The following is a 23,425-nucleotide window of genomic DNA, read 5'->3' on the forward strand; positions in this document are numbered from 1 at the left end:
TGTAAAAGGACCAGACTTAATGGTCTGACTGAGACTAGAAGAACCCCAGATGTCATGGTCCCCAGACCTTCTGTTATCCCAAGACATGGACCATTCCCATAGCCAATTCTTCAGACAGGGATTGGACTGGACTATGGGATAGAAAATGATACTGGTGAAGAATGAGCTTCTTAGATCAAGTAGACACATAAGACTATGTTGGCATCCCCTGTCTGGAGGGGAGATGAGAGGGCAGAAGGGGCCAGAAGCTGACCAAATGGACTCAAAAATGGAGAATGTAGGGAAGAAGTATGCTGTCTCACTTGGGGGAGAGCAATTAGGAGTACATAGCAAGGTGTATATAAATTTTTGTATGAGAAACTGACTTGATTAGTAAACTTGCTCTTAAAGCACAATAAAAATTAATTTAAAAAATACAAAACATAAAATGATTTAAAAAGAGAGGTTATAATGTCGCACAAGGTGACAAGTAGAACTAAAAATAAGAACATTATTAGCAGAGTTTGGAGGAGTGGGAAGAGAACAGTGTGAGTTAAATTTTGTATCTTTCATAGCAATGAGTTCATACTATTTTAAGTTGATGAATTAAAAAAAAACAGTGGTATAGCATATCCCTCATACTTACAAACCAAAAGAAAACTAGAAATGTTTCAAATGGTTAAAACTGGAGTGGAATGTGTGTGACTGAGGAGCTGGGAGGGGAACTTTCATATTTTATGTCATATCCTCCTATCATGTGAAATGATACATGTGTATATACTGCTTATAATCAAACCAAACTTGCTGTCCTTGAGTTGATTCTGACTCATAGTGACCCTACAGTACAAGTAGAACTGTCCCATAGAGTTTCCAAGGAGCGTCTGGTAAATTTGAAGTACGGACCTTTTGACTAGCAGCCGAACTCTTAACCATTATACCACCAGAGTTTCCACTGTGCCACTAAAAAATAGGGATCCATATATTGCTTATAGCTTATTAAAAATACATTTTTAATTATTTAAAATTAAATTGGTGCTAATATTCCGGATGCAAAAAAAGTCTAATTGATTAAAAAATTTTTTTTCACTAGGTCCCCCGTTATGTAAAAAAGGGATCAGATTTATAGGTTCGTAAGTTTCATTTACAGTATAAGAAAATTCTGAAGTATCCTATTTTCATACACAAGCCATAAAAGTACTATAATATATAACTTAAATATTAACACATAAATTAATAAAAGTGAGCAATTGATATCGTTGCTCAGATTTGTTATTACAAGATTTAATTATATTTCTGGCCCAATAGACATATAAGTTTCTTTCATAATTGTCTTAGTGAAAATATCTTCAGAGAAACAATCTCCTTATTTTATGTTGATATAGTAACACAAAAAAACCTGGGGTATTCAGTAATGATCAATAATCCTGAATGCTGCCGATGCTCTTTTAATCTTCAGCCAAACTGCATCAATAGGCCTATGACAGGTACTCCGGGTGGAGCCATGCTAAAACTTTGTGTAGAAAAACATCACAAAGGCTTTTGGGGGAAGACTTAAAGAACAGTCATTGCAAAAAGAATGCACTCATACAAGCAAATTTTTTAAAAATAAGCTTTTGATCCATTGCAAGAAGCCAAAAGTGCCACTATGTGAATGCCTAATTAGGTAGAGAAAAATTCATTACAAAGTAAATTCTGGTTCATTTTTGACAAGCAAAAAATTCTCCCACGACTGCTTTTGAGAAAATTATTATACCTTCCTTTCATCAAAATTTTGCCAATTCGGCATTTCTGTCAAGAGCATTTAACATATTTATTTTGGTTGTCAGTTTCCTACCTCACTGAAGTAATGGAGACCTTTATTTAAATTGCATCCCTGTTAACTTATATAACACATATACATATAAGCTCTCCATATGTAAGAGCATCGCTGTGCTTTCTTCTTCTAAGCCAAGAGACAAGAAGCAAAGAATTGGTGATGACAGAAACAAAATTGAAGTTTAGGAAGGAAAGTTGGGAGATTCACATTGGATGACCTAAACTTCCTGACAAAGTAGGTAGGCGGCTGGTCAGTTCCTGAGAGGATTTGAGGAGACGAGAGGAGTCGGGACAACCAAAGTTAAAACTCAAAATGGATAAAGAATTTTGTGGAATAGCACTAATGGGCCTTCAGTGTATATAATAGCCCATAGCGGATTGCTAATTTATTGGAAATAAATGTTTTCCATAAAGTAGATGTTCAAAAATGTTTGTTGAATGAATAAAATAAGCTAAGTTCTATGGAAGCAGCAGAGAGAAGTGGTTAAGAACATGGACTCTGGAGACAGAATCCTAGCACCATCACTTATATCTAGGTCCCTCTGTGCCTCAGTTTCCTTATCAGGAAAAAGATAGTGAGACGATACCCACTTTATAAGGCTGTCGTAAGGCATATGAGTTAAATGTATGTCTGTAAGTCATGTGACAGGTGCTCTGTGTGTTACTTACTTTCACAATCATCAGAATTATTACAGTAAATATACAGCTAATAGTTTTTTTAAATAAAGTGACCAGGAGAATGGTGTAGTAGATAAAACACCAGATACAGAGTCAGATGCCCTATTTTGAGTCCCAGCTGCCATTTAAAAGTTGTGACCTTGTGCAGGTCATTTAACATTTTGCAATGTACTTATCTCCCGTTATACGGTTGTAGTGAGGTTCAAATGAGAAGATTTATGTGAAAGTGCTTTATAGACCAAAAACAACATTGACACACACAAACAACTCACATTTATCAGCTTGTGGGGTTGATGTACTAAACCCCTGTTGTTGTTGTAGGGCCACTGAGCTGATTTCGACCCAAAGTGACCTCGTGTGACAGAGTAGAACTGCTCCATAAGGCTTTTTAGGCTGCAATCTTTACGGGAATAGATCACCAGGTCTTTCTTCCGTGGACCTGCTTGGTGGGTTCAAACTGTCAACCTTTCAATTAGCAGCCGCGTGCTTAACCGTTGCACCATTAGGCTCTTTATCCGAATCCCTAACCCCTAGAAATCCTGAGGATCAAGTGTTAATTTATGCACCCTAAATACATGTTAGCCAATATCCATGCAAAAAGCATGCTGTTTTGGGACTTCAGATGGGAAGGAGGACTGTTCCTGCCTGAGAAAATACAGTGATGGTGGTGGGTAGAGTGTTAAGAGCCTGAGGTCTTTTGGTGGAGGTGGGAAGAAAAGAGTGTGCTAGGGAGCGAGAGCATGGAAAAAAACCCAAATTTGAATGCCATGGCACATGCAATGAATGTGATGGCTTAGAGGTGTGTGCTCTTAAAATCAGCTTCCCTCTTTTCTTAAACCCACGTCTCCATAACCAGGCAGCCTGCTGCTGCACCAGGAATTTACTGCCATGCACAACTATAAACATTCTGCTAATGGTAACACTCCCTGAGAACAGTCATTTGAGAGTGCAGTGTGTGCAGATTGAGGCCAAAGGCTATATTTTGTACTCTTCATGCACCACGGGGCACACACTATAATCTGATACAGGGTAAAAGCACTTTAATAATTATTATTACTAAAAGTAAACAATCAAGTCCACAGATAGGCGGCTCTTTTAAACACGTTTTCAGGTCTGTGTTTTCTCTCAGATGTACAGTTATTGTGCACCTGGAAAAGCCCCAAAGTGATAGCCAGAAATCTGCCACCAACACCCCTTCTGCTGTTCCTGCCATCATATTTAATTGTGTTTGCTCAACTCGAAGCCAAACTCATATGCAGTATATTTAGATGGTTAAAATAGCATAGCACTCCACTACATTCACAGATTATTCTCAGCACCACAATTCTTGGGAAATATTTGGAATAAATAAGGTAAAGAGAAAAGAAGCAACATAAATTTGTTCCAGTGACAAAGAAAACAATAGCAAAATGGCAATCTGGAGCTTGGCCATCAATGAAGGAATGGAGTGTTCCTTTTGGTGAACTCGCCTGCAGATGCAATCACCTTCTCGTTTGGTATTCTGGATTTATTTTAATGTGGGTCAGGAGGAAAGGAAGAAACTACCACTAAGAAACTGTGAAAAGTGCCGTTATTATTTCAAAAGATCAATGTACGACCACCGTACTTACTCTTACACAGCATTAAAGGTAAAGGTGTAGAACTGATATATATACGTGGATTTTCTGAACCTCTAAGGAGTTTTTATTTTCCACAATGGCAAACTTCCTAAGTTGAAAGGCATATATCATTTGTATATATTCAAGATCGCCTTTCTGAAGTCTCAGCTGTTACATATTAAATACCTTGAAAATCACTTCCAATTAATTTGTAAAGGCTTGGTTAGATACTTGTGTCCACTCACAATACTTTTAAGTTTTTCAGCTTGCAGCTTTAGTATCATTTAACAAATGTGAATCCTATCACTCAAATAAAAAGGCCCTGGTGGCGCAACATTTAAGTCCTCAGCTGCTAACTGAAAAGTTGATTGTTCAAACCCACCCAGCGGCACTGTGGGAGAAAGACCTGGTGACCTGCCCCCTCAAAGCTTATGCCAAGAAAACCCCATAGGGCACTTCTACTCTTGTCACATGGGGTCGCTATCCATCGGAATTGACTCAATTGGCACCCAAAAACAACAACACCATCGCTCCAACGTCAAAGATCCCTGAATCTTGCAGGAAAGAAGATGCTATGTTGCTGAAGATACTAAGGTGTGAATTGGATCAACTGTTTAAAAGTAATGATCAGTTTTTTTTTTTTTTTTGTATTTTTAATCTGAGCAGAACTTCTAACAATAATAATAATAAATAACAGGGATGTTAAACATATAGAGCTTAATTAACCTTATTGTCACACAAATTTGGAAAAATTGAAGAAAATGTTTATGCACGCAGTTTTTACTTGAGATTTCCCAGGGTACGCTTCTTTTCCCAACATGACTATTAACCCGTCAGCACACTTAGAGAATGCCTACTCTCTGCTTATCTGCCAGAGATGACTCTTTCTCTGCATTCTTATTCCTCATTTGTTCACTAGTTTATTTGACAAATATTACTCAGAGCCTACTCTGAGCCCAGGGACGATTCTAGGTACTAAAGACACACTTGGAATAAGATAGGCAAGGTCCTATTCTCATGGAATTTATATTCTACCAGGAGGCACAGGATAAACAGGCAACAAGCAAGCGCAAAGAACCTAAAGTGGGAAAGAACTTGAAGAACCCAAAGAACAGGAAGAAGGTAATGAACTTGGAGCATTATGAATTGGATGGAGGTATTTTGAGATAAAGGAACCTTGACGGTGCAGTGGCTAAGTGCTTGCCTGCTAACTGAAATGTTGGCGTCTCAAACCCAACAGCCACTTGGCAGGTGAAAGTAATAGCAGCCTGCTCCAATAAAGATTTAGGCCAGATAGTGGGCAGAGGACACATCCCTACCAAGGACACTGGCTGCCACTTAATTTTTTGTTCTGCCTTTGGAGACAGCACAGAACAACTCAAAGGACAGTAATGTTTCATATATACATATCCTTGGTACCACACATCTCTATCATGTGCTTAAACTGTCTCTCAAGTCTTTATCTCTTACATCTTCAACTCCGAAAGGCTCACCTGGCCTTTGGACCCTCCTTCTTGCTCATTTTCCCACTGTTTGTGTCTTTCATCTTTCAGCCCCCTGGGCTCACTGCTGGTCTCTGGCCTGATGCTTTTCCTGACCCTCAATATCGGTCTAGGCCTAGAACGTACATAACCTTGGTGGTCTAACTGGATGGTTACATGTACCTCCAGTTCTCGGCTAACTCATAATGGCCTTTTTTTGTTACTTTACCTGGCCAGACATTTAACACAGCTGCTGTGTGCTAGTGTTACTACTTTTCTAAATATGTATTGTGGTTTCAATGTTCAGGGATACTTTCATATCCTTTAACATTCTTGATTGTCCCAACAATCCCCATGAAGTAGATATGTAATTATCATTATTTCATTTTAAACAAAAGGAAACCCAAAATCAAACAATTTAGATAACTTCTGTAAGGTAAGCTCACAACAGGACTGGCCTGAGAACCCAGGGATCTTGGCTGCCCATCTTCATCCTGTTTTGGGAGTGAGGGAGATCTGGTTCACTCCAGGCATTTGTGGTCTTGGGGGAGTAAGTCCACAGATGGTCTGCTTATTATATTGAAGCTTAAGACCAGACACAAAGGAATTTAGGAGCTGAATTAGAAGATTTCTTCTCCTGAGCTTTTTCCATACCTGTGTTATTTAGGTTCACTTTCTCTCTAATATTATGTCCTCAGACAGCATTCCAACCTCATACATATACTAGACCATAGTGTTTTAGCGATAGAGTAGTACAAACGTATTGCCAATAAAGGGAGAAAAAAGAGACAAGTGGCTTATTTAATCAGTGAGTTCTCCTGGCTTGTTTAGCTGAGCTGCTCTGGGTTCTCTCCTCCAGTTCTGGTTCTGTCTACCTCTAAAGAACATGGTTACAGGTACAAAATATAGAGAATTGGCATATATAACTCTCAATCTAAAAACTCTATGTCCTGTGGTCTCATTTTGAAATATGTATCTTTCTTATAACGATGTCAAAAATTCAATGCACTAAAATAAAATCAGCATTCTCAGACAAGTTCAAACAAAAGAGTCTCTTAGAGGAAATAAAAGAAACAATTTCTTTACCAGTTACATCTCATAGACAATATTTTTTAAATAAAAGGGGAAGTGCTAGAAGAGATTAAAAACTGTTAGGTGTCTTTCATCCTAAGATAAACCAATTACGTTCATTGTAGCTTGTGGTATGTGGTAGTTTGGAGTAGAATGCTTTTGATAGCATTCTTTTAAAAATCTAAGGTTCTTATTAAGATGAGATTCTAGCTGTTTCTATTAAAAATTCATGACCCCTTTCCAAGAGAACTGTTTTGACCTGTTATTTCTGGCTAAGTTTGTGGGAGTTCTTTCTTCCCACTCACTATCGTACATAATATCTCAGGGAAACAGACTTTAATAAAGCGACCTAATAAATGCATCTAAAACTGTTAAACAAAAATAATAATATGCATTTTTGCTTGAAACACAAATTCACTTAACAGTGAATATTACACAGAGCAAATGCAGTGTGTTTTGAAGGATGTGCTAGCATCTCTTTCTCGCCCCTACAATACCATTTATTGAATTGGAAGCAGCAATTCACAGTTGAAAAATTTAGTAAAATATCATAACACGGTTAATCTACATAAACTTAAATATTTCCAAATAGCAGAAAAAATGACTTACCTTTGTTAGTTTGTTTCCAGATGGATATTTACTATTGTGTAAACATCATGTAACTGTAGTTTCAACAGAGGACCTGGCCTCTCCTCTACCACCTTCACCTCCCACCTCTCCAAGCAGCTTTGGGAGAGTTGACGAACATCTCCAGGGGACTTTTGCACGCACAGGGTACATTCTGGACTGCTGTCTGCCAGGTGGTAGGATTGCTGGGGGAAGGCTCTGCCCTTGGTGTGGAAGCTTCTAGATTATTCAATTCTGCTCATAATGAGTGCATGAGCTTAATTCAGGGGTGACATATTAAGAAATTCACTGTGACCATACATCGAAGCCACAATTTTAATTGGTAATAAACCTGCCCCCTTTTTTTTTTTTTTTTTTACCTCCATTGGGGGAATACTGCAATTTCTTATATGTACCCCAATTTCTCAAGGATGGTTTGACAATTCTACTATGTCACTGTCATTATTGTCTTTCAGGAAAAATGATACTTGATTTTTGGCAAAAAGATATGAAAATCCACTCTACATCATAAACATGGTATAGGAGATTTTTCTCATACTCAGCTATAATCAAGCACATGATACTTAAACAATAAAGAGTCATATACATATGTATCTTATTTAAAAATGTGAAGGTTGATAGGAAAATCTAATTTTTAAAATGTAAACTTTACAGTTTTTCACTGAAAACTTTAAAGGTATAAAACATGTTAATTGATCCAAAATATAAATAAAATGTGAATACTTTTGTGCAAAACAAATTACATGTGTGGGTTCCTAGGCTGAAATTAGATTACAATTTTATTGGGTTGCCCTGTTGTGCCAAAATAACTGGCTGAAAAGTGAAAAATTCAATCACAACAGTTTTACTTATATGTTTCCCCTGACTAGACTAGTTGATTTGGCTTGGCATTTTGTATGCATTCATTAAATTGTTTGTAAACAAAGGTGTAGTATTATAATGACATTCAAGTCTATAACGTCTGGTGTTTACAGTACTAAACTATTAGATACACAAAGTCAACTATACTTGAAATCCAGACTAAAATCAATTGAGTTCATCTCAGAAAAGAATTTAACTGCCCTTTGCAAAAGCTTACTATGGAAAAACAGCATTTAGAAAGTATATTTCATATAACTTTAGCGATTCTTTTTAGAAGAGAGACCAGAGAACGAGAAAATAAAAGAGACTCCCCTGTCAATGTCATGTTTTCACTTTTCTAAAAAATATGCTGGTAAAAAAATGTATGTAACCTTTTTCCCCAACCAGGTCCCCAAGATCCCCAATCTTATTACCTGTTTTTGAGCAATGCACTGAAGGTCATTTTATCCAGTCCCAGATAATTTGGCAGCAAGTTTGACCAATTCCAGTTCCATTTTGTGATGGCTGACTGTTGATAAATGAGAAGATGCTATTGTTAGTTATTAATCAGAGTTAATATGATCAGTAAATTAAAGCTCCAGCTGTGATACACTAACGAAGAAGGAGGGGGGTCCGGAACAAGGACTAAGACAGATAACATCAATCATGTCTGCAGAAGAAGGTTTTATCCCTATAAGACAGCAATTAATTGATAAATCCATTTGGGGATGTAGTCACTATTTATAAAAATATAAATCAATTTCTTGAGTCATTATTCCAAATGTTAATGGCATTTCCCCGAAAAAGTTTCTCTGAGACTCTTTGCAAAGGAAAATACAACAATTAGCAACTTTTTTACATATCATAACAATTTACAGTTTCTTTCAGCACCTGTAAGGTTGATTTAAAAAACAACCTTGGAAGTGTTAAGTTTCAAATTATAAGACACAGCTTTATTAGGGCGTGATATTAATATTATCTCTTTTGGTTAAGAAATGCATCAAAGGGGAGTTTACAAGGACCAGTAAATATAAATAACATAAATGACATTTTTTCTCACTTAGTAGATAATTTCACAACCAAAGAGAAAAATTACTGTGAAAAATAATCTCATAATTCAGAATGCAATAAAACACGCCGCTTACTTAAATGAAGTAAGGATAATTTAACAGCTACAATGACTATTTATGGTTTGGAGCAATCTAATGTACAACAAAGAAAAGTAGCCAAAAAACTCAAACGTATACAATCTATTTTGTTCTAAAGTATTATAGATGCATATACTGCTTAAAACTGAATAGTGTTGATACCAAGAGTCCAGACCAATGTTGAAAATCCAACAAGAACTATCCCCTGTCACCTGCTGATTAATCAAGCACTACAATACTGTCATATAGCAGGAGAATTCTGCCCTGGGTTGTCAGCATTTGAAGGTCTTATTCTACTACAGTATTGATGAATGTAGACTAGAGCTGTAACAGGCATGGTAAAATATTATCTGCATCCAGAATTAGGCCATTGTTTTAATTCTTATTTTCATCAGAGCTCTAGGTCAAGCAATCCTTCTCTTCTGCCCTGTTAGTTCAAATTGTCTGTCAAGAGCCTTCTGGAAAAAACCACCAAAAGAATGAAGAAAGCAAAAGCAACTTTACATTTCAAGTACTTTGGCATAAAGATGATCTTTTTGATATAACTATTGAAATATGCAGCTTCAACAATGGCATAATCTGACACTGAAAAAAAGTATGGCATTTATTACATTGGTTTTGTTCCAAACAGCCTAATTTTAAGATCGGTAGCAAATTCATTATAAATTTGGGAATGTGTTTAGGTTATAAAAAGCCAATTTACCTTATGCCCTTCAAAATAGAAACTTAGTGCTCTATTTATAAATAATTTTAAAGTCAACTATTTACCAATTTACCCGATACATTCATAAAGATTGCAAGGAATTTTGTAAGTGTGTGTATTGAGGGTGGGAGAGCAGTGAATCAGGAGGGCAGCAAATCAGTGAAATGCCTAGTCCCTCTGACCTTCTATAGACACAGCCTAACAGATGTTTGCTCTGCCCATGGTAAACTGACCTGGTCAGAGATTAAGTTTTACAGACCAAACCAATGAATCAGTTTGACAAATAAAAAGAAGGTAAAATAACTTTTTCCAAGTCAATTTGTGCAGACCATGCAAATAAGGACAAGGTCTTTTGTTTCTTAGCAAAAAGTTTATGGGTAAATGTTGAAAGGCAAGGCTTTTTTTTTTTTTTTTAAACTTGTGTAAAGGAAGCACACATTTAGATTGAATTTACCATTTCATGTCCACATACCTGATCTAGCATGTTTTCACTAAACACCTTATACACATGGAAAGGGTTAAAGGCAGAAGGCTCATCGTCCATACTCCTCAATGTCATTGTCTTTAAAGGTCGGATGGATAATGGCTTTTCCTCTGAACCACTCATTGAAAACAGCTGTTCTTTTAAATATTCCTTCAAGGAAAAAAAAAATTTACAAGTCGTGATGGTGATGAGCATACATTCTCTTTAAAAATAAACTGGTCGATATCCAAATGTATCCTTTCAACACACCTGATAGGTTCCAGTGTATTACTTGCCTCAGGACAGAATACATTTTCAGAAGATCCATAGCAGAGCATTGCAATAAACGCATCAAAAACAGGTTCACCTAATATATATTACAGATTAGAAGACCAAGTAACAAACTCTTATGGAATGAATGTATGCTCAGTATGTCAGAATCTTCTTAACAAGCGTTGTTTTTTCATTGGTTCATGTGTTAACATGTCTGGTTACCAAGACTTTTTCAACTCAGGTGCATGATTACTCACAGTACAAGATTGCTCATTTATTCATTAAGTGTAATTGCTACCTACTCCAGGCTCAGCAGAACACAGTTGGATACTGTCAAGTCAATTCCAACTCATAGTGACTCCATGTGACAGAGTAGAATCGTCCCATTGGATTTTCTTGGCTGTAATCTTTATGGAAGCAGATCACCAGCTCTTTCTTCTGTGGAGCTGCTGGCTGAGTTCGAACCATCAACTTTTCAGCTAGCAGCTGAGTGCTTAACCGTTGCACCACCAGGGATTTTACTGTGAACAGTCTCATTCTCTGCTGAATTAAATATAATGCAATCTCCTCAACTCTGTTTCTATGCTGTGCACTGAAAAATATCAAGTTCAATAGAAGCTCAAAATATGTATTTCTAATACCCAACTGCTAGTGACAGCCTGGGCAAATGAGTCGATCTATTATACATGATTTTCTATCCGTAAGTAAATAGAGTGAAAAATCCTAATCTATTTTATGGGTCTCCTTCTGTAAGCAACAAATAAAAATGACAAAAAATCACTCATAAGTTATCAAATATTTATTATTCATAAGCAAGTCACTAAAAAAATAAAATAAATATTCTTTTCCTGATTTTTGGTATATCAGTATAATTTTTTAAGCAAGGTTTTTTTTTTTTTTTTTTTTTTTTTAGGGTTAGGATTAAAGTTAGAATGTTAGAGCTGAGTAGAACTTCAGTGATCACCTAGAAAACCCTTGCTACACAAAGTGTGGTCCTTAGACCAACTGAGTCAGCATTCCTTGTGAATTTGTTAGAAAAGCAGAATCAGAAGCCCCACCCAATCAGAATCTGCCTTTAACAAGGTTTCCTAGGAGATCAGTAGGCACCTTAAAGTTTGAGAACCTCCCACCACCTGTCTGTCAATTTGTTATACTGTGATGGCTTGTGTATTGCTGTGATACTGGAAGCTTTGCCACTGGTGTTTCAAATACCAGCAGGGTCACTCTTGGTGGACAAGTTTCAGCTGAGCTTCCAGACTAAGACAGACAAGGAAAAAGGGTTTGGCACTCTACTTCTGAAAAAATTGGCTAGTGAAAATCTTATGAATAGCAGTGGACCACTGTCTGATATAGTGCCAGAAGATGAGCCCCTCAGGTTGGGAAGCACTCCAAATATAACTGAGAAAGAGCTGCCTCCTTTAAGTAGAGTTGACCTTAATGACATGGATGGAGTCAAGCTTTCAGGACCTTCATTTGCTGTTGTGGCATGATTCAAAATGAGAAGAAACAGCTGCAAACATCCATTGATAATTGGAACATGGAATGTATAAAATATGAATCTAGGAAAATTGAAAGTTGTCAAAAATGCATAAAGACTGATACCTTAAGCATTAAAACCCAAAACCAAACCCACTGTAATCAAGTCAATTCCAACTTATAGTCACCCTATAGGACAGAGGACAACTGCCCCATAGTGTTTCCAAGGAGAGGCTGGTGGATTTGAACCGCTGACCTTTGGTTAGCTGCCCATGGCTCTTAACCACTGTGCCACAAGTGGACTGATTTTGAATCAGACAATCATATGATCTACTATGCCAGGAATGACAAATTGAAGAGGAATATAGTCAAATTTATCTTCAAAAACAACATTTTAAGATCTATTCTGAAGTACAACTCTGTGATAGGATAATATCCATAAACCTACAAGGAAGACCAATTAATACAATTATTACTGAAATTTACACACCAACCACTAAGGCCAAAGATGAGGAAACTGAAGATTTTTGCCAACTTCTGTAGCCTGAAATTGATCAAACATACAACCAAGATGCATTGATAATTACTGGTGATTGGAACGCGAAAGTTGGAAACAAAGGATTGCTGGTTGGAAAATATGGCCTTTACAGAAATGACCACGGAGATCACATGATAGAATTTTGTGAGATCAAAGAATTCTTCGTTACAAATACTTATTTTAAGAACATAAACAGCAACTACACACATGGACTTCGCCAAACAGAATACATAGGAATCAAATAGACTGTATCTATTGAAAGAGACAATGGAAAAGCTCGATATCATTGGTCAGAACAAGGCTGGGGCTGACTGCAGAACAGATCATCAATTGCTTATTTCCAGGTTCAAGTTGAAGCTGAAGAAAATTAAAACAAGTCCACAAGAGCCAAAGTATAACCTCGAGTATATTCTACCGAATTTGGAGGCCATCAAGAATAGATTTGACCCGTTGAACACTAATGACCGAAGACCAGAAAAATTGTGGGAAGACATCAAGGACATCATACATGAAGAAGACAAAAGGTCATTAAAAAGACAGGAAAGAAAGAAAAGACCAAAATGGATGTCAGAAGAGACTCTGAAACTTGCTAAAGCTAAAGGAAGAATTGATGAAGTAAAAATTCTGAACAGATTTCAAGGAACAGCTTGAGAATACAAGATAGAATATTATAATGGAAATGTGCAAAGAACTGGAGTTAGAAAACCAAAAGGGATCGAACAGGCTTGGCATTTCTTAAGCTGAAAGAACTGAAGAAAAAAATGAAGACTCAAGTTGCAATTTTGAAGGATTCTTTCAGCAAAATATTGAATGACATAGGAAGTATCAAAGCAGATGGAAGGAATACACAGAGTCACTGTACCAAAAAGAATTGTTCAATGTTCAACCATTTCAGAGGTAGCAAATGATGAAGAACCGATGGTATTGAAGGAAGAAGTCCAAGCTGCCCTGAAAACATTGGCAAAAAACAAGGCTCCAGGAATTAATGGAATACCAATTGAGATGTTTCAACAAATGGATGTACAGCTAGAGGTGCTGACTTATCCATGCTAAGAAATTTAGAAGATAGCTACCTGGCCAACCAATTGGAAGAGATCCATATTAGTGACCATTTCAAAGAAAGCTGATCCAGCAGAATTCGGAAATTATTGAGCAACATCATTAATATCACACACACACAAAACCCCATTACAGTCAGAATCGATTCTGACCCACAGCTACCCTATAGGATAGAGTAGAACTGCTTCATAGGGTTTCCAAGGAGCGGTGGATTCCAACTGCCAACATTTTCGTTTGCAGCCAAGCTCTTAACCACTGTGTCATTTTGCTGAAGATCATTCAAACACAATTGCAACAGTATGACAAACTAACATATGCATCGGCCTTTAGATTTTAGCTAAAGATAATTTAAAGTCATCTTGATTAGCAAGACTACCAGATTCAGAAGAGGACATGGAATAAGGGATATTATGCTGATGCCAGATGGTTCTTGGCTGAAAGAAGAGAATATCAGAAATGTTTGCCTGTGTTTCACTGACTATGCAAAGGCATTCAACTGTGTGGATCATAACAAATTATAACACTGAGAAGAATGGGAATTCCAGGACACTTAATTGTGCTCATGTGGAATGTATACATAGATCAAGAAGCAGTTGTTCAGAGCAAGAGGATACTGCATGGTTTAAAATCAGGAAAGGTGTGCCTGAGGCTTGCATCCTCCTTTCACCATACTTATTCCATCTGTATGCTGGACAATAATCTAAGAAGACAGATTATATAAAGAACAATGTGGCATCAGGATTAGAAGAAGACTCATTAACAACCTGTGATACGCAGATGTTACAACCTGGCTTGCTGAAAGTGAAGAGGACTTGAAGCACTTACTGATGAAGATCAAAGATTACAGCTTTCAGTATGGATTACACCTCAACATAAAGAAAACAAAAATTCTCACAACTGGACCTATAAGCAACATCATGATAAATGGAGAAAAGATTGATGTTGTCATGGATTTCATTTTACTTGGATCTGTAATCAATCCCCATGGAAGCAGCAGTCAGGAAATTAAATGCTGCATTGCATTGAGCAAACCTCCTGCAAAAGACCTTTTCAAAGTGTTAAAATGCAAAGACGTCACTTTGAAGACTACAGTGCATCTGACCCAAGTCATGATATTTTCAGTCGCCTCATATGCATTGGAAAGCTGGACAGTGAATAAGGAAGAGTGAAGAAGAATTGATGACTTTGAATTATGGTGTTGGTGAAGAATATTGAATATACCATGGACTGCCAGAAGAACAGACAAGTCTACTTGGAAGAAATACAGTCAGAATGCTCCTTGGAAGCCAGGATGGTGAGATTTCATCTCAAGTACTCTGGACATGTTATCAAAAGGGCCCAGTCCCTGAAGAAGGACATCATGCTTGGTGTCTTACCTAGTGCTGCTATAACAGAAATACCACAAGTGGGTGGTTTTAACAAAGAGAAATTTATTCTCTCACAGTCTAGGAGGCTAAAAGTCTATATTCAGGGTGCCACATCCAGGGGATGTCAGCTCTAGGAGGAAGGTCCTTGTCATCAATCTTCCCCTGATCCAGGAGCTTCTCCTCACAGGAACCCTAGGTCCAAAGGACAGGCTGTGCTTCTGGCACTACTTTCTTGGTAGTATGAGGTCCCCCTGTCTCTCTGCTCACTTCTCTCTTTTATATTTCTTTAAAGACACAACCTAATCCTGTACATTGGGTGCTGCCTCATTAACATAACTGCCACTAATCTCATCTCATCAACACCTTAGGGATAGGATTTACATCACATAGGAAAATCACATCAGAAGACAAAATGTGGACAATCATACAATACTGGGAAACTTGGCCTAGTCAAGTTTACACACATTTTGGGGGGACACAATTCATTCCATAACACTTGGTAAAGTGGACCCCCAAAAAAACCCAGTGCCGTAAAGTGTAGGGTTAGCAAAAAAGAGCAAGACACTCAATGAGATAGACTGACACAGTGGCTACAACAATGGACTAAAACATAACGACGATTGTGAGGCTGGCTCAGGACTGGGCAGTGTTTCATTTTGTTATACATAAGGTCACTATGAGTTGTACCAACTTGATGGCACCTAACAACAACAATAATAGCCGGATACCAGGAAGAAAAGCCTGGCGATCTACTTCCTAAAATCAGCGAATGAAAATCCTATCAATCACAACAGTCCAATTCCATTATGCAAGGGCTTGCCATGAATTAGGGCTGACTCAACGGTAGCTAACAACAAGTCCAACATCACACTCAATGATTGGCTCCGAAAGGTCTGTGGTCACACAGGAGTGAGTGGTAAAGTCAGGACGAGAAGCCACATCTCTGGTCTGGCTCACTGCGCTTTTTCCCTGTGCCTCTATAACTTTATGAATAGAGAATGTATACCACACTCACCGCGGAAGGCAAATTTCAAATCCTGAAGCCCTACATACGTAAAGAAACCATTACTTAACAACAAAGATAGTCATTTCTTAAATTTTCTGGTTGTCAACCATTTCTCTTTAGAAAAATTAATTCTGTAGTGTCCAACGGAGTGCCACCACATATATGGGTTTTGTTTTTTTTTTACTAAATATTATTAGATAATAATAAAGCCATCAGAAAAATAATTTATTGCCTAGAATTAGATATTGGACAGGGAAAAAATTTTCACCATCATGATTTATGCAAGTAAAATTTGAAAAAGAAGTAAACTACATTCATTGAAAAAATTACTTTGTTTTGGCTAATGTAACTCTTTCCCCTTTGTTGTTGGGTGCCATAGAGTCTATCCAGCTCATAGAGACCTCATGTAACAGAGTAGAGCTGCCCCATAGGGTTTTCTTGGCTATAATCTCTACAAAAGCAGACCACCAATTCTTTCTCCTGCAGAGCCTCTGGGTGGGTTCAAACTGCTGATCTTTGGGTTAGCAGCCAAGTGCTTGACTGTCGAGCCACCAAGCCCAAGCCCATTGCCGTTGAGTCAATTCTGACTCATAGTGAACCTGTAGGACAGAACAGAACTTCCCCATAGGGTTTCCAAGGACCACCTGGTGGGTTTGAACTGCCCATGTTTTGGTTAGCAGCCGTAGCTCTCAACTATTACACCACCAGGGTTTCCGGCCTCTTTAATTTACCCTTACATGGAACAAAGGAATTTAGACTTCCTTTGTTTCCACTACTCAAAAAGAGAAAGGGTTCGGCTGCAAGTAGCAACACAATCGTGTTTTCTCCCTTTTTGCTCTCTCTGATCTCTCTGCTGTATTGACACTTGTCACTACCAACCAGTTGTCGTGGAGTTGATTCTGACTCATGGCAACTCCGTGTGTGAGTAGAACTGTGCTCTGTAGAGTTTTCAATGGCTATTTTTTTGGAAGTAGATCACTAGGCCTTTCTTCCGATGCGCCTTTGGATGGAATGGAACCTCCAGTCTTTCAGTTAGGAGCCATGCACTTAACCATTTACACCACCCAGGGACTCCTGACCCTACCCTTTCTTAAAAGCTTCAGATTCCTTTTCTGTGACATGCTTTAACCAGATTTACTATTAATTTGGTATGTTTTTCTTTCTTTTTCCCCTCCCTCCCTGCCCTCCCCTCACCTACAGTTACGGGGTTTATTAGGGAGGTAACTGGTTACAATTCACCTTCGGGAACACTCAGGATACAACTCTGCCATCAGGACAGCCTCTTCTCAGCTGTAGCCACAGGTAGGTCTCTCCCTGGCCCTCAGCCTCTCAGCCCAGTTTCTGCCCTACTTGGGCAAGTGTTGCAAAGCTCTTTTGGCTCTGTTGATAAGTACCCAGGGGCACCCCACTCTGCCACTAAGCATCAGCTGAAGGTGCTCACTTCTAGCTCCATGGGTAGACAAACTTAGCTCCACCAAGTGCCCAGAGGCACCCTACTCTGCCAGCAAGCCTCCTGCCCAAAGGCACATAGCTTTCTCCCTCCGTGGGCCAGGAAGCCCAAATCTGGTATATTTCTTGAGACAGCTTCCGTTCTTTCTTAAATACGCTCCCTGTCTGGTAGTTACTTCAAAGTTTATTTCTCTACTATTTGTCTATTTCCCTCCACTGAAGAGCTCCTCCCATCTCATGAACTCAACTACCATATTCATTGTAGACTACCAACTCTAGAGGCACAGTTTCTCTCACCTGTGTTCTGGACCAAGCTCTTCAACTACCAACTGGACACTTAGCTTGGACATCTTTACCTCAAAGGCAAAACATCTTTAGACTCATTTCCCTCATAACTTTTCTGTTTCTATCAATGGTACCCATTCTTTCTCTCACCCAGGCCTACACCCATAAATGCTTCTATATTTAAAAGATATTTTCAAATAATATTTAGCAGCATACCTGAAAGTGCTAAAGACTCATAACATTACTCCAGGGCCTCAAACCAGTTTGTTCCATTTGGAACCCCTGCTGAGAATTTGTTAAAATATTAAAATGCAGATTCTGATTCAGTATATCTGAGGTAGAAATACAAATTCTCAGCGGGGGTTCTAACCAGAAAGAACCGGTTACTACTCATCAAATGGGCAAAAATCACAAGGCTATTTCATCTATAAGATAAGAATGCCTCCCAGTATCTATAAAAGCAGCCGTAAGTACTATACTAGTTGCTTAGTCACCCTTGTATGGTTGTTTAGGTTTATTGCCTGTGTGTGTATGTGTGTGTGCTTTTTTTATAGTCACAAGACATAGGTCTATTTTCTTTGGTTCTAGCCTTACCTTACACTATGTTTCTTACCTTGCAGCACTGTGTCTCATCTCACTTAGCTCAATAAACCACCAAGTACTTAGCTTAACATTGTATTCAATAGATATTGGCACAACAGTAAATATATTCAGTGGGGGTTAGTGTTTAAGACCTCGGCTGCTAACCAAAATGTTGGCAGTTTGAATCTACCAGCTCCTCCTTGGAAACCCTCTGGGGCAGTTCTACTCTGTCCTATAGGGTCGCTATGAGTGGGAATCAACTTGATAGCAACGGGCTTGTTTTTTTAGTTGAGGTTAATTGATTAGAATGTGGTGGTTCAGAAACTGTTCAGCAGTGGAGTGATATCAGATCTCACAGCACACCTGTTGATAACCACTGCCTTAGAGGTACATGAGTTCTATGAGGGTAAGAATAGACTTTAGATTCCCAGAATATAGCAGATGGCTGGTGGCCAATAACGGTTCAACTTAATTTTTGTTGGTTTTGCTTTATTCTCAGTATTAGTGATTATTATCTTTTAAAACTATGACTATTCTATCAGTTTAGCAGACTATACCAGCCACTACTATCCTCCAAACTATTGTAATGCCACCTAACTAAAGACCCAAGGGTAATCAGATATATCTGTTCCTTAGTAGTTACGAGAGTTACTTTGTCCAATTTGAGTGGCCAGGTGGACATACAAAGGGTGGAAATGACTTTGCAATGGGGGACTTTCAGTTAGCCAGGGCCACTTCCTGAGTTCTCCAAACAGAAAACCCAAACAAGATATGAGGGATCATTAGCAAGAGTGACTAGTTTGTATTAAAATATTACTTCCTAACAATAACAGATGGAGCTCTAGCACATTGAAAACAGGGTCATTTCTCACAGCTACAAATTCCTCACATTCCTCTCAGGTTATCATTGAATACATTGTAATGTCAATAAATACCTGTTTATAGACTGTTTGATTAGCTCTATGAAAGCCAGGAAATAAGATTTACTAGAAGCAATGTTCAGATAGATAATAGTGGGGAAAACATTTATATAACTGAGTAATAAAATGCTGTGGTAGAATTGAATTCACTCCTTGGAAATTTATAGTTTTTAAGGCCTACCTCATAGGGTTGCTATGAGTCAGAATTGAGTGGATGGCAATATGTTTTTGGTTTGGTTTATTGAGAACAACAACAACAAAAAAAAAACTACATCCTCACATTATTCATATTACAAATTTTTATTATCCCCCAAAATACATTCATGTGTTTGCAAATATAAACATAATTAGACATGCCACACTCTAACTCAGGTACATATGATCATTTTAAATCTGATTAAGCCTGCAAACTTATATCATTTCAAGTAACTATTTTGCATTTTTGCTAAGACAGCCAGAAACACGCAAGGTCAGAGGCTTAACCCAGCAGAGAGGTGGACAAGCGTAACATTGGTTCTAACCAGTGTCCGTGCATTAATGAATTTTCTTGGGTTAATCTAGTTGCTCCTGAATACTGTTCAATATTCTTCTGAAGTTTTTTCATTATGTAAGAAATCTCCAACTTCACCAACACCAGTCTGACGTCTCCGGGAGAAATGCTACATCTCTCTTCAGAAAATTCTCCATTTCACAAACACCAGATTTTAACATCAGCTAAATGGTCAAAACACACTTTCCAAAACACCCCTCCAGTCTATACAACTCAGGACTGAACGGAGTTTATCAGTCGTATTATTGTTTAAATCATATAAATGAAACCTACATTGTTTCAGGGAAGCTTTTTCTGAACAAATGCAGAACAGCCAGGGCTGAATAGATTCTATTAATAATGCAATATTGAGTTTGGTATTGACTTTAAGAAGTATTATCACCTCCTTGACTAACCCTTAGCTGCCAGCAGACGCTGCCTCAGGCCAGTACACACCTAATTGCTCGGTAAAAAGGCCGTTTCCCTACCTCATTGAGCCGCAAGATGTGATAAATTTGCCTCAGGTACTCGCTGCCACCTGGTTTGTGGCAGATATCCAGGACCATCGTGTTTATTTTCTGCTCAGTCAGTTCACGAGCAATATCTCCTTCTTCTAAAGCAGTGCTTTTCTCTATTGTCATAAATGCACTAATACAAAGAAAGCACATGAATATTAGTAGTGAAGACTTGTAAAGATGGAAAATAATCAGAGGTTGAGTGTGGAGAGCCAGTGTAAATCTCATATTCAAAGTACCCATAAAGATTTTGCTCAGATAGGCTCAGCCCTTCCCAAGCCGCTGCTGCTTGCATCAACGGTGCCTTAGAATTAAGCACCTGAAAGCATTTTTGAAAATTGAATAGTTTCGTTTAAAACATTTCTTTATTGCATTTATACTCCTATCTATAAAACATTTTCCCATTACTGCAATTGTTGAAATTGCTATAATCATTGGATGAAAACAAAACATTTCTTTTTGAGAACACGTAAGAAATAATTTGTATTTTCTCTTTGAGGATAAAAAGTATCTTTGATGCCAGAAATAGCTTTGGTATTCCGTCTTTTGTAGATGCCTCCTTACACCTATCAAGAACACATTAAAGACTAATTAAAGTGTCAAAAGGGGGAGCCCATTATGCTAAATATAGGCTGGGTGCTTCACAGCAGTGAGCTTACCACTGGGTATTTTAAATTGGCCTCTTGATACTTGTTGCCTTTTTAAAAAATGTATGTCCCCCCTCCTGTTTCTTCTCTGTAACAGGTACTTAGCAAAAGTTACTACCCTGATGATTCTTCCAGAAAAAGGGTCTACTATCACTACTCTATGGGGCAGTTCTACTCTGTCCTGTAGGGTCGCTATGAGTCACAATCGACTCCACGGCAGTGGGTTTTTATCACTACACCAAGAATATACAAGTTATATTTCCGAAACACTTCTAACGAGCCGTAAGTTTCCTACTAATTTTAAAAGTAACTTATGTGGTAGTAATGGATGACAACAATTAAAAAAACAAAAAAAAACAATTCTTAAACTATACCAGACCCCCCCCCCCCATCATGGTATTCAACTTCCATCATATACATTCCACACGAATTTTCTTATCGCAATTGCTATTGGGATCATGTTAGGCTTTGCAATTTAAGTATTCTTAAGAAAACTCGTGGTTTTCCACTGTTTGCCAGATGAAATGAAATTTACTGTGGTGTAATCAGCTGTATACTGCAGTTCATTACTGACATTTTTGCCATGATTATAAAATTAGTTCTGCTAAGAGTCAGTGCCGCTGACCTGAAGACTGAACCAAATGATACGCAGCTGCTGGACGTTAACTTTGATATTGCTTCCACATGTAGTTCAAAACATCCTTCTCAAAAAAAAAAAAAAAGGAACTTTAAGATTATATAAGCCTTGCTAAAAATTAAAGCAAATCCTACTCCGTCTGAGAAGGATTCATTACGTAGAGTAAATCTTTAAAAACCTTGTTATGACAAAAAAAAAAAAGTTTGCAAAAAATATCTTTTTGAAGCTGCACACAGGTTGCAAGCAAAATTCCTTGTCAGGTTGTTTAGAGACTGACATTGAAAAAGTTGAGGCCCTCTGACAAAGGAGTGTCTCAGTGTCAGCCCCTGAATTGTATCCTTTCCTGTCCATCACTGTGCAGGTGAAGCAAATGATTGGATTCAGTCAATGCTATGATTAATGAGTTCCTCTCTGGATTTGGGGCTGCCTATCAATCATGTCATTAGGGAGAATGTGCCCTGAAAGAGGCAGACCTTAGCCAAGGAATAACTGCATTAATCTTAATCTGTATATGCACCCAGCCAACCAAGTCAGGGTCACCATGATGAAAAACAATAATCTTCAACTCGACAAATTACTTTGCAAAGACAGACATTTCTTTACTTTTTGGGCTGTGTGTTCTCCAGAATCGAAGTTGACTGTTTACAGCTTGAGTGTTACTACAAAGTGAAGGTTATTTTAATGAATAGTAATGTTTTCAGGCAGTATGAAAGACAGGCAAGGCTTACAGCTGCCACCTTTTCCACTGCAGTTATTTTCACAATTTCCATAAAATCAAAGTCAAATCTGGATGCAAGTGAAAGAAATCTAGCTAAATGATATCATGTAGTTCTAAGATAATCTTGATGGAGAGTTAAGATTTAATTATCTTAACAGAAGAGCGATTTTAGTTCAAGTGCTTACATTCCCATACTTAAAAAAAAAAAAATTATGGTAAAGTCAAGGCAACCCTCCACCTCCATAGCCATCATGGCTTAAAATACATTGTTTCCTTATGGTGGGATCTGTATACCAAATGACCATTGACTTGTGAGGAAGAGGTGGAAGTTCACTTGTATGTCAGATAATCAATTTGAGATCGAAAGTCAATAGGAAACATCCTATAGTGCCAGAAACCTGGGAGAGACTGCTATCTAAAGTAAGTTCTTAAGCCAATTTTAACTTTTTTCAAATAAATGCAATAAATAACTTTAAATCTGCATTTTTGTGTGTAGATATCACTCGAGAAATTAAGATATAGCATTATGCTAGTTAAAAAATATTCAGAATCTTTGAGGGCTGTAAAACATTAAAAAAAAAAATCAGCTATTCTTCATTTTTGATGCATGTTGCAAAAGAGAGCTAAATCATCTTTTAGCTCATTGTTAATCAGCCAAACATTAGCTAATAACTTCCTACTATAGGATACCAGATGTGTTGGTACTGTTCATAGAAATTCGAATAAAATAAACTATCACGGAAAAGCTTTACTTGCAGATTGCTGTATGCAGCTCTAGGTGTGTTACTTAGACATTGCTTTAAATTGATCTTATTTGAAAGAGGGGCTCCTACATCAGCAATAGCAAAAATCTAATTTTGTAACTATAATCAGATCCACTATTTTTACTCTTTTTTTTTTCCTCTCCTTTTTACAACCACTGCCATGGATGATGACATCTGGCCTTAATCTTTTAGTCATTGGATTAAAGCCTATAAATTGGCATTGTAATGCAAATGTAAAGATTAAGAAGGTCACTGTC

General features: G+C 37.8%; 1 protein-coding gene across 2 annotated transcripts in view; it reads right to left on the reverse strand.

Moving 5' to 3' along the window:
- The window catches only part of KIAA0825 (KIAA0825 ortholog), a 446,146-nt gene that overhangs the window by 204,683 nt on the left and 218,038 nt on the right, over window positions 1-23,425 (reverse strand). For both annotated transcript variants that reach the window (XM_064274127.1, XM_023547725.2), the window contains exons 18-20: window positions 20,376-20,535; window positions 10,413-10,574; window positions 8,524-8,618 (exon numbers count right to left, since the gene is read on the reverse strand). In XM_064274127.1, coding sequence (XP_064130197.1) covers window positions 8,524-8,618; window positions 10,413-10,574; window positions 20,376-20,535 — 417 coding nt within the window. The remainder of the gene's footprint in view (window positions 1-8,523; window positions 8,619-10,412; window positions 10,575-20,375; window positions 20,536-23,425) is intronic.

This window comes from Loxodonta africana, chromosome 2 (genome assembly GCF_030014295.1).
Source record: "Loxodonta africana isolate mLoxAfr1 chromosome 2, mLoxAfr1.hap2, whole genome shotgun sequence".
In the NCBI taxonomy this organism is placed as follows: Eukaryota; Metazoa; Chordata; class Mammalia; order Proboscidea; family Elephantidae; genus Loxodonta; species Loxodonta africana.